We start from the raw sequence: 12,774 nt of genomic DNA on the forward strand, positions 1-12,774 counted from the left end.
GCATTAGGCGTGCTTGCAGAGCTTTTTTCCGCCACCTCCGCCCCCCATGAGTGCACCACCTCTTCGAGGTACCAACAACTTGACATACTCGAATCCACCGAGTCCGGAACCAGTGTGCGATCGTGAACGCAGAAGTAGTAAGCGCCGCGAGCACTCTTTGCACAGATACACGTAAGGACTTCTTGCAGTCCGCAGGATATTCAGGAAGGGGAAAGGATCGAAGGTATGATGGATTCTTCGTTACTACAGAACGAGATTGCGTGACCGAGTGAACCCTCCGACACTGATTTACCTTCCAAAAATATCTGTTCCATTTCGAATTCTAACAAGTATAAATTTTTACAACAACCGCACCAAGCACCACATTCAAAATTTATATTTAAATAGTAATATTCTGGTTTTATAAAATGAAAAATATATTTATAATCTATTTTTATCGTGATTTCTGTATCTTTGTTTCACAATAATTGAATAACTCTATCCGTGAGCAGATTATTATAAACATCAACTTTGTGATTAAATTAAACTGTCGCTTCTACGTATGTCATGCCACTTCTTTTTACACGAAAGTTTTTATCGAATTAATTTATTCACACTCATACCCGCATACATACATACATATATGCATATACGGTCCTGTATTTTGCAAATCCGTTCCACATGCTTGACTCCGTATGCGCGTTTTATAATATTTATACGCGTCGGAAGGAAGGAACGGAGGATGGAGCAGAGTAAAATAGACTCAGTGCCGTGAGGGTGCTGTGAGAACACGCGCGTTGTTAATCTCGAGGTAAAGACCGGTGGCAAAAGTAACACGTTGTATATTTCGAAGTAAACGCTGTGAGGGACCGCGCGGCGAAACGGGTCGTAATCCTGCTTGTTACAACAACGATATTTTTTTCCCCGAGTTTAGCGCATCGCGAAAAAAAAAAACGACGCGATCGCGGCGCGGTCGCGTCCGTCGCGAAACAAGCCCTCTTCTCGACGAGCACTGCCATCGACGAATTAACGAATTTTCGAACATATATTGTAGGCGTGATCTCGAGCACGGTCTTTTAGGGAGACTCGACCTACATCTTACGAATAAGTGTAATCTCGTATAATCGAAATTGTATTAGATTGGCATATCAGTTTTAACGATAAAGCGACCTCGTGCAACAATGACTCTTCCCGAGATTCGTCCGTGAGGTTTCCGCGAAAATCACAGGACGTACACCTTGACGTTTTCAATCGCCTACGCTTATTCGAATCGCTCATTGAGAGTCAAGTCTCAATATCTGCCGCGTTTCAGCGCACACTGCCAAGTCTCCTCTATACTCGAAGTGGAATTTCGCGGACGAGATGTAACTTGTGACGTTGCGAAATGCCACTTCCGTCCATCAATCTCTCAGAATGGCACAGGCAAACGATGTGTAACCATTAGGCGGAACATGTATATGTATACACGTCAACGCGCGCGGACGAATTTCCAAGGAAGAGTCGCGTTAATGATTTGGTCTGTTCGGCGCGCATGTGCAACCAGATCGAGCTCGCTATCGATCCAGGAGAAACGCGGAGCAACCAGGGGGGAAAAAAAAGAACGGCCGGGGCGGATGAGATATTTATCCGATGGCGCGATCGTTACGTCGAGTCGAAGAGATAATTAATTACTGGCTTGATGGAATAAGCGGGCGTTTCAATTATTCGCGCGTTCGGACCAACGTCAGGCGACGTGGCGCTTGACATCGGGGGAAAAAAGCCGCGACGAGATCGACGTGACGATATTTAAAAGAGCGAACGGTAGCGAGCTTCGATCCCGCCTCACACAAGACTGACGTCACATAAATAATTCAGTAACCTGACTTGCGCCATGCACGCGCACGTCGTATTATTTATTGCCCGTGACGAATTCTTAATTTATATATACATATATATATATATATATATATACATACAAAATATATATATATATATAAATATATGTATAAATATATTTATATATATTTATCAATATATATATATACCGTTTTTTAATATATATATATATAAAATATATATATATATATAAAAATATATATATATATTTTTTTTTTATATATATATATATTATATATATATAATATATATAATATATATATATATATTAAAAAACGGTATATATGTATATATATATATATATATATGTATATATATACATATATATACATATATATATATATATATTTAATATATATATATATATATATATATATATATATTAAAAAATGGTAATACGTATTATCGTACGACGATGAATTTTAAGCATATAATAGATTGTATAAGCCCAACTTTATTTCTCTATCTCTACCGACATCGCCTTCATGCAACGAGGAGAATCGAGAATTACCAGCGTTAAGGAACCGACAATACAGGGATGAGACAACAATAACTACATATGTACGTAATTGAACAAAAAAAAAAGAAGAAAACGTATAGAAAGATTCGAGATATCGGGTGCGCAAGGATAAGAGAGACCCTCGACCACATTGTGATACATAATGAAAAAGAGCCCGGCTCTCGCGAGTAACATATATATATATATATATATATATATATATATATATATATATATATATATAGGCACGTTATATGCTTAAGCGTGCCTTGCGCGGTGGAGCTCTCCCTTGAATTTCGCCCTGAAAGAGCAGCCGTAAAGTGCAGCGACTCTCTCTTTCTCTCTCTTAGGTCGACGAACAGCGATGGCTGTGCACCTGTGTGTGCGGCGCGAAATTTATTACCGGTTTAAATATCTGACGTGGAACGTGGCATGAAATTTAAGGCTCGTTCGGTGCTTTTACCGCGAGTCGTTCAAATAACGTTCTCCCGCACGATTATTTGATCGTCCATTGACCGCTGCACTTTCCTTGATTACCGATCGTAATCTATTAAGCTCAATTTTTTTCTCATTTCATCGGACCGGTCTCCCTGACGTCTGGGGTTGCGAGTCCAGATCTCGCAACCGCACGTCCCGGGACGTCTGTTGCTCATTGACATTCCGTTATTTTTGCCCAACAATCGAACAAACGATGTTCGCGCGTATCGGTTTTTCGATTAAGCATGAGACAGTCTGGCTCGTCGAGGAGAAATTTAATCGAGCGTTCCCCCGCGCAGGTCGCGCCCTTTCGCGACAAGAGCGGCGCGTAGCGTCTACAACGATTGGAACATTGCTATGTATATTTAGTGTTTAATCGATATCGTCGCCACGTAGGATGTTAGGAAATTTAAAGAGAAAACTAACAATGACAGCTTCGAACGCTTCTCGAGTGTAAATATTAACCGTTAGGGACCTCGTATCATATACACACACTTTCTTCAAGCGCCTTAAGTTGGGGGGGGGGGCACCAAGCAAATAATTTCGTCGCAATAATAATCGTCGTCTTTTAGGGGGCGGGAGAAAGATATCACGTACAAGCGGTTATCGTTATCGTAATAGGGCAATGGCGAACTGACGACAAAATGGCCCGAGTCGCCTTCAAAATCCACGCGGGCTCGATCTTCGATTTCGCCGCTTTTAAGGCCGACATCGGCACCGATCGTGCTCGCCAAGTTTCCTCTTCGTCGAAGGCTCTCGATAATTTTCTCGCTCAGCGGCACCGTGATCGATTCGAGCCGAGCTATCGTACCACGACACGGAAAATTCGAGTACCTTGAACCCTCTCTCGTACTTCCAGCCGCTGACAGTCCGCTCCTGGCAATAATCGTCAATTTGTCTCAAGCGAACGTGCACGTGCTCTCCGCGTGACGCGTGTCACAAGGCTAGATCAGTAATCGGTAAGAGCAAGAGAAAGACAGCGAGATAGCGGAAAGTTAGTTTGTGTAATAAAAAGAAGTTGCGCGAGTTAAGGGAGATCTTCTTCCCCGACGAAGGAAACGATAAAGATGACGAAGGAAGACACTTTCGTATCTGCTCACGGCGTACTTCGTAAGAGATATCTTATGTCTCTTTTATACTTATATGAAACCGCACAAGCTGCCGACAGTGCCACTTAATGTCCTTGTGTTACGACGTAATCGTTCTCTAAAGTCATTCGTAATTTTCTCGCTACTTTTTCATAAATTCACATTATCAACAATCCTTTTATAATCGCTTTTCTTTTTTTGTTTATTACCATTACATGTTTAAGATTTACTATTACATTTGTTAAATCGGCCCAGTTTTGTAGTTTTAAACTTGGAATTAATACATGTCAGTATTTATGTTTATTGCCTTTTCTGCTTCTCAATTCGTAGCTATTTTTTCGATTGAGTTCGATTGATTTCAATGACACTAATTCGAGATCTTTATAAATTTTTAATATGTCAATGCTGTATCAATGCTGTTCAAGATATATTATTATTATAAATACTATTATTCTTAATTATGATAAATTTTATAATAATTAAAAATAAATAAATAAATAAATATAATAATACGTAAAAAAATAAAATTTTATATATATATATGTATATTCTAAATATACACGTATATAAAAATTCATATCAATTTTAAACTAGTCTGTTCTCTGAGATTGCTTATTACGAAATAAGGAGTAAAAAAGATAACAAAATATCGACACGTATCAATTTTAAATCTAAATTACAGCCTGGACAGCTATCTATTTTAAGTAAATGACACTAAGCTAAAAACAAATTTCTACTCGAGCGTACTGTTTTTTAGTGTAAAGCGACTGAACAACGAGAACGGCGATTGCTGAAGACAATGCGTACAGATTATCCGAGCTTTCGAGTACCAGCAACGTACAAAGACCCCTCGAGGACGTAAATAATGGCATCTAGACTGGCCGATTCGTTAGAACTAGTTCGAGCAGAACCGGATGCCATTATCTACCGCCTAGGAGCGGTATTGAATATGGTCGTAATTTTGAGTTATTCTCGTCAGCAATGAGAAACGTTAATAATCTCGGAGCATAAAGGGATCCGTTCTCGCGGATCACGCGCGCATGTTACCCAGCTAATTTCCTATCGCCGTTCTCGCGGCATCGGAACGGAGATAGCACTGTCTTGACACCGTACGGGTTCTTTGCCCCCGGTACGTACTCTTCGGCAGTCGTAAGTTTTCTTCCGGCCGCTATGTCGAGGGCGATACAACGATACGGACACGGTCCGCCGATATAACCGAGATACAACACGATCGGTTCTGCATCGGTACGTACAATGTGCACGGGAACACGACGCAGCCGGTGCGAACCGGGGAAAAGTCTCGGGCATAAATCACGCATGCAACCCTTTTTCTATCTGACATGAGAAATGCGGGAAGAAGCTCCGGTTGAACCGACGACACGGGGACCGACGGAGCGACGGACGGAAAGGGGGGAAACTGGCCCATCTTTTACACGACGACACGTAAGTGCGTGCGCGTACATGCGACTCTACGAGGAAGCATGAAAAAAAAAAAAGAAATGGACCAACCTGTGAAAGGTCGTTTGATCGATCGATCCCCGGAGCTGTGTTATATGGCACACCGCAGTCGTTACCGTTCACGAATTGTGTCGAGAGAAACTGAAATAAAAACTTAATTGTTCCTTTTCTCAATTAAACGCGAACGATAATTTTTTTCCTTTTACATTCATAATAGAAGCGCGACAAGATCACGACGTGCTATTTATCTCACAATTCACATGAAGATATAATTCTTGTACGATCGCACGATGAATTCGTCCACGTATGATTTTTATACGAGAGACTCGTCGGGAGCGGACACCGTGTACATAAAAGATCGATCGTGCAATGCCTCACGGTCTGGCTGTAGGTGTACTGTAGAAAGTCGAAGAAAGCGCGGTGAGCAGGTACGACAACGACAGCAACGATGATGGTTTATCAATAGATTTAGCACAAGCGATAAATAGGAAAAACTTTCCGCCACCCCGAAGGTATTAAACGCGCCGCATAATCTCTCGATGTATATAGCGACTGTAATTTATACATACATATGTGTAAACGTATTATAAATACGCCCGCGTCGACGCGCGGGAGCGACCATTTGTATATATCTGTATTATATAGCATAAACGACGAATGCGGAGAGGCGGTACTATTGTGAGTGTAATTATATTGATCAATAGCGTAACGCGAGTACCGGATGCATATTTGATATTTGTGTGCCTGTATCCTTTTGTATGCTATCAAGATAGATAAAAAAAAAAAAAACAAAACTATACATATTATATTGTATTAATTGCGACGTAGGCGTCTACGAGTATCGAGGTGTGTAAACGCATACAGTACACGAACACTAAGAATATACACACACACACACACACACACACACACACACACACACACACACACACACACGCATGCGTACACAAAGTCATACACACAGATACGTCGGGCTGATCGACCGGCGAGTGAAATAAAACTTTTAGCGAAGCGAAAACTTTACGAGATTTTTTTCTCATAACCTTGGAATAATCATCTCATATTTTATTATCTCATATTATCTCGTATTATTATCCCGCGTCAGGATTCTTTGCCAATCGAACAAGATAATTTCCCTTGTAGTCCCTTCTGATGATCTTTTTGAAAAATTGCTATATATCACGTCATGTGTTAACTTTGATTATGGGAATAATTATTTTAGCCAGTTTCCATAACTGCGTTATCGCACGTAAATACAATAAAGAATTTTCAGACTGCAATGGATATTCGTCGAGAGTCAATTATCCAGGTAATTGTAGAATAATCCAATGACTAGTACGCTTAATTGGAAATCTCCAGAGGTTCCATAAATATTCTTTAATCTTAATAAATGAGTATACATTGAAGATAGGAGGCATTGGATACTTAAAGTCAACTGGGATTCGCTGAATCTGTTTATTAGCTATTCTATGTGTAATGATTTATACCTTTAACGTTCTGAAAATTTTCAGATGAATATGTATTCTAAGATATCAAAATATATTAAAAATTCCTGCAAATATTAAAATAAACAAATAATAAAATTGTACTTTTAATTCTGATTGTACAATAGTTATGCAATAATTCATGTAAGAAGATTAACATTTTCTTTCTTTCGACCTCTTGATTAAATTGACGAATATTGTTCTCAAATTATTTCAATAATAATAATAATTTTAATTCAATTAACTTTCAAAGGTAATAATTATCATCGTTTCAGTAATTAGTATGCGCGAATATACGTAGTAAAAACAACTTTCGTTTTAAAGATTTTACAAACTACCTAACATACCCCACGTATAGGTCACGTCACGCTGGGCTTTCGCAGTGTCTGTCGTCCTTTCATCGTACTAATTTGGCACTGTCAACGACGTCATTTGTCATTCTAATGGCCAGAACGACGACCACGTTTTTAATGACTCGAGGGTGAGAGCGGCACTCTGTACTGCTCCCTTCCATTTCACTATCACCCCGTTCTCTTTTTTCGCAAGTTCCTCTTTAATTTGCCCTCGGCACGCTGCTTTACGCGTTATTTTCCCTCTTTCTCTCTTGCTTCTCCATCCTTTCTCGTCCGTTCAACCATTTTCTTTCGAGAAAATGTAACGTAAAACTGAAGAAGAGACTCGTGTCTTTCCCCCTCTTTACTCTTTCTCTTTATGTATACACTCTTCTTTCAGCAAGTTCGTATCTTGTCTAGCGAGTCGTATCTTAAAGCTTAAATGTATAAAAGCATTACTTTGCCAATGTATGTCTTTGTCTATAAAACCATTTCATAAGATTACAATACTATACATTTTATATCGTTACACTGATTCCTCTGAGTTGATATCTTTCAAAAATATATCTATCCTTTTCAAAAAATATCAAATGAAAATATATTCTTTAAATTTATATCTTAATAAATTAATATGTATAATATGTACAAATATGTATAAATTATAATAAAATTGACAGTTATAAAGGTAAGTACTTTAAAAATATTAAGCCATATTTTTAATTCCACATTTCATAAAATTTATGTATCTTTATCATTCCTTATATATATATATATATAGCAAATATTATTTTATTCGTTTATTCTACAAATAACTAAATAAATTTTCCTTTTTATATTCCAAAATATGTTTCGAAGAATTCAACATGTTTAAAATGTGCAATACGAATGACTATTCGGAAAATTTGACTGCCATTGCGGGAAGCATAACTCACGACCAAGTGTCTTTCTCTAACCAGGGAAAACGCAAAATGAGTCCACTAATGCGTTTTCTGTAAAAGCTTCTGTAATCATTGCCATTATTGTTTCTCATCCATCAAAGTGTTACCGCATAAGTGTTGCGGCAAATACGTTGTCTCGGTCCCGAAAATATTGCTGCATCACATCCGAAATTACGGTCGAGTCCTATGTAAGGGGTGGCACGCACGGAGGAGTTCCTTTGTGCCCTGTGTCGTGTTCCGCACTGGCGCCGCGGTTATCGCCCACCCCAATTTGGACCTCGATTAGGTGTTCACCTACCACTTACGAGTTGGCAAAGTACGGGCAACACCTTTGTATACAGGGACGCGCATATATCACCGTCCATTTAAAATAAAAGAACGGCGATATGAAAAATCGTCGGTTTCTTATTTCATTTGCGTGTAACAAAATTCGCAAATTAAAATCGATAAAAAATAAGACATTGTCGTCATCGCATATTCTAAATATGAATTCAGCGTTAAATTAAATCGATGATAATCGTGGGTGCGAATTTCCGTTTCGAATTCCGAATTTCCGCACGACAGTTTGTCGCTACGTCCCGTAAACTCGGAAGCGAGAATTGTATCAATGCGATTCTCCATGTATTGCCTCTCAACGCTGCGGTAATTGTTTGTGATCACGCGTTGCGATTAGGAGAGAAATTTCGGCGGCGGGTTCAACCGTGACAATATATTCCTAGCGGTTGTCGCCGCGATAAACCGGGGGTTTGTCGTAGCCGCAGGCTAGTAGGTAGTTGGCGTCGAAGTAAATCCATCCCTGACGTCGGCCACGGCGGAGCTTTACCGACCGGATGCCAAGCGTAGGGCTCAACAATCGCGTGCTCCTGGAATTCTGTGCGTGTGGATGCGTGAGGGACGTACGGAACTACGAAATCACGGGGTTCGACGCATAATGTACGACGTGAGCACAATTTGTGCCACGGTACCTGAAATTCGCCTAGGACTCTGAATTATGAGGAGGGATAAGCTTTACTACGCAACTACGCTCTGAGGTCAATTTCGTACACCACATTTTATCGATCGGTCGACGCTCCCGGGGTCAGAACGATTAGAATACAGACTGGAGCCGCTTCGCGAGCAATTAAACGGATAAACGACCAAGTGCTTACAACGGAAGCGTAAAAAAAGGGGAAGTATCAATTACGCCTCGTAACATGAAAGGGTAGAGAATTAAGAGGCTTAGCCTCACATCGTGTGAGCTTTAAAGACATTAATCGCCAACTCCGAGCCACACGATCCCTTAATCTGCCGTCATTACGTTTCATCCGAGTACTAAAGTCCAAAATTTGCAAAATTTTTGAGAATTAATCTTGCTCTATCTGCTTATAACAGATGTACCGCAAGTTGTTCCTCGACATCAGAAAACAAATAATCATAAATAATCAAACAATTTGCACTAAATGCAATTTTTTTATTAAATATAATCCTTTTTTTATCACAAACAACAGCATTAGTTATTATCCTAGTCTGCCTTTTTAGTAGACGGTTATGTTTGCACGCTGGCTGTTCGCCATGTATCAGTACACGTCAGGATTATCGAACGCGAGGAAGGTGAAAAGTGGCACTATTTCCGTCGAAAGTATCTACGGGAAAACATTGGATGCTCGCATTTAGCAGGTGCGCAGAGAGCTAGACCTTCATGAGACTGTATGTCGGCTCTATGAGAAAAATGGACGACAATTCGAAGCAGACGGTGCCCAAGCGGAGGCGCCAGCAATTCTTTACGCGGCGTGTCGGTGTCAAGAGGTATCGGATGTCAAATGGGCGAGTCCGAAGACAAATATTCTCGCCGTTCAAGCAGGATGCCCGTCGGAGCCCGTCGTTGTCGCCCTCAACGGATCGTTAATGCCTCGCGTTCGCGCCCGCGTCTTTATTTTTGTTCGCTTCGCAAAATTGCCAGAAGGAAGTCACCACTCACGAGCCGCGTAAGCCCCTGGAATATCACGATATTCCACCGCCGAGGGGTATATCGCGTACGCGCGGCACGTTTTCAAACCCGCCAAATTGCCCGGCAAATTCATAATAGCTTTTATAATTGGGAAGACAGCGCGCAGCCGTCCGCAGACGATTTATTCTTGGATGAAGTTGAACCCACGAGCGCGTTGATCTCCCGCGCGAATCTTATTCGACGAAGTCTGAATAAAATGGAAATAAAATCGATAGAATCTCGCATTTTGATATTGTTAACTGTTTTTCACATTAAAAGAGTTATCAGAAAATTTGAAGGTGGCAAAATATATAACAAATTATTCAGCAACATATCCGAAGAAATTTTATGAAGGACTATTTATTAATTCAATTGAATATATCAGAAGTTTTGTATGAGAATAAATTGATTTTGGCATTTAATTCTTTGTATAATTACTCAGCTATTTTTAGCAAAATTAATTCAAATTAGTTCAATTCATTTTATGAGAGAAAAATTAAAATCTATATAGACAAGAAAAATCTATACATACTATCATGTATGAAAATTGCAGGATGTTAAGTGATCCTCTTGTCCGCATAATGGACGAATCGACCCTAGCAAGGAGAGCCGTAATATCTCGAAAGTTTCGTCTTGCGGATGTTAGTTAGAAATTAGTGTATGACACGATTGCACTCCCACAGACGCAGAATGCGAAGCGAGTGGGTATGGCACGAACAAGAGAGTGCCGCGACATCCGTTCATCGTTCCGCCCGATCTTCGACGTCCCGACCTTCCTGGCGATGACATCTAGGGCTCAGCCACGAGGAGATTCGATGAAATCGAACCGACGGGCTAATCCTCTCCAAGCCACTCTGCGAGTTGTGCCGGGACGGCTCGTACTCGGAAATGACGGCGCGACGTCGCTATCGAATTGGCCAGCTGAATTACGCTCGGGCGGACAAGGGCCCACGATGACGATCCTTTTAATCGCCGATCGCACATGATGGCCCGCGTGGGACCGCGTCCGCTCTTCACCGACCGGATGACGAAGCCTGAAGTGACCGTCGTACAAATGCGCAATCACTGTTTCAGCGCTGCACTTTTACGCAGTGACTGCGCGCACCGCGCATCCAATTACGGGCACTTTGCTCCGGGATCTAATTGATCAATTGGAACCCCCCCACGGCGATAATGAACGTTCACTTTATTACGCGCATTCGCTCTTTTCGACTCCTCACTGTTTCTGGTTATCTCGTGCGCATCCGGCTTATTACGGCAAAGACTGTCTGGAATTTTTACACGGCTCTCGGAACTCCGGTCAAAAGAGAAAAAGTGCCAGGTAATAATCGAGAAATATTTATTACAGACAATACGAGGAAAGCAAAGTCACCGGTAGTTCCCCGGTGACTTTATTATATTGTACGTAATGAAATGGCGTTCAGCATCAAGTTAAATTATGTTACTTCGTTGTCGCGAAGTTTTATTAATAGGGACAATTACCAGGCGCAACCGTGTTACAGAGAGAAACATTTATACAGCGACCACAGCAACGACTATGTTGCATCTGTCTGTGGATACTTTGTCGCGTATGCACGACTATATAATTGATCAATTGCGTTCCTGCCACAGTAATGAGCAGCTATTTGATTATCCGCTCTCGATAGCATTATGCCCTTCCTTTCAACAGTTTATTATTAATATAACATTGGATATTCCGTTAATTCTATAACCAATATTTATTTTGCCGCCATTAATTGTTAATATGGAATTGCCCATAATGTGTTATTATCGTTGCCAAGGAAAACATATTTGTTTTACCGTTATTATCAAACAAAAAATTTTAAAACAATTTTAAAAATATTTTTTTTAATTAAAAATATTCAGTTCTGCAATTATTTTATAATGGAAATATGGATGAATACATTTAATTTGTACGATCGCATAAATTTTCCGTCAACCACATCACCGCAATTTAATAAAACGGATTTATAAAATATATAGTAGAATCTTTGCTATATTAATTTGACATACTGCACATCCAAAAGCGTAAAGTAATTAAAAACGGGATAGATGTCAAAACAACCTAAAAAAAAAGAATTTTAAAAAATATGTCCATTTGTTGATGTATCGAACTGATGGCAGAATTTTACAAAGCGATTTTATATTCTTGATTTGATTTACAAAAAATTATTTATATAAATGTAATTTGTAAAAATTATTCAGTATTTCTTTAATCATTTATATTTATTGTAATAAACTATGATAATTCGTTGCTAGCAATTTTAAATGCGAAATGACGATTTTATTGAAACTTCTTCAATGGAAAGACTACGAAGATATATTCTACAAAATACGAGAAAATATTTTTAATTTTATCAAGAACGTTTCGACTCTTTCACCGCCACCGGATCCTGAGATTTTTCAAATTAAAAATAAAGAGAAACGTGGGTTGTGTTTCACGATTGTTTACCGCGAAAAAGATGCTTCCCCATCTTATGAATTCTTTAAATGCCGATGGGAAAGGAGGGATGGAAGCAATCTAACGAAGGGCGAGAAGAGAAACAGCGCGAAGTTTATCTCGGTTTATCCGAGGTTGTCGTTGTAAAATTCAACATTGCCGTGGGTACCGAATTCAACTCTGTGTTTCGGATAATTCGGAAAGTCGCGTCACGTAGCATCGGTGTAAATTAACGAAG

General features: G+C 39.9%; 1 protein-coding gene across 4 annotated transcripts in view; it reads left to right on the forward strand.

Moving 5' to 3' along the window:
• Positions 1-12,008, forward strand: part of LOC105430267 (discoidin domain-containing receptor 2) — a 99,698-nt gene extending 87,690 nt beyond the window's left edge. For 3 of the 4 annotated variants that reach the window (XM_089077657.1, XM_011643755.3, XM_089077656.1), the window contains one exon: positions 8-569. In XM_089077657.1, coding sequence (XP_088933783.1) covers positions 8-175 — 168 coding nt within the window. In that variant the 3' untranslated portion in view covers positions 176-569. Of the gene's footprint in view, positions 1-7; positions 570-10,779 lie in introns of those variants that run through there. The other variant, XM_089077655.1, reaches the window with a different exon arrangement.
• Positions 12,009-12,774: the final 766 nt, after the last annotated feature.

This window comes from Pogonomyrmex barbatus, unplaced genomic scaffold, assembly GCF_055798465.1.
Source record: "Pogonomyrmex barbatus isolate J1 unplaced genomic scaffold, ASM5579846v1 scaffold2, whole genome shotgun sequence".
In the NCBI taxonomy this organism is placed as follows: Eukaryota; Metazoa; Arthropoda; class Insecta; order Hymenoptera; family Formicidae; genus Pogonomyrmex; species Pogonomyrmex barbatus.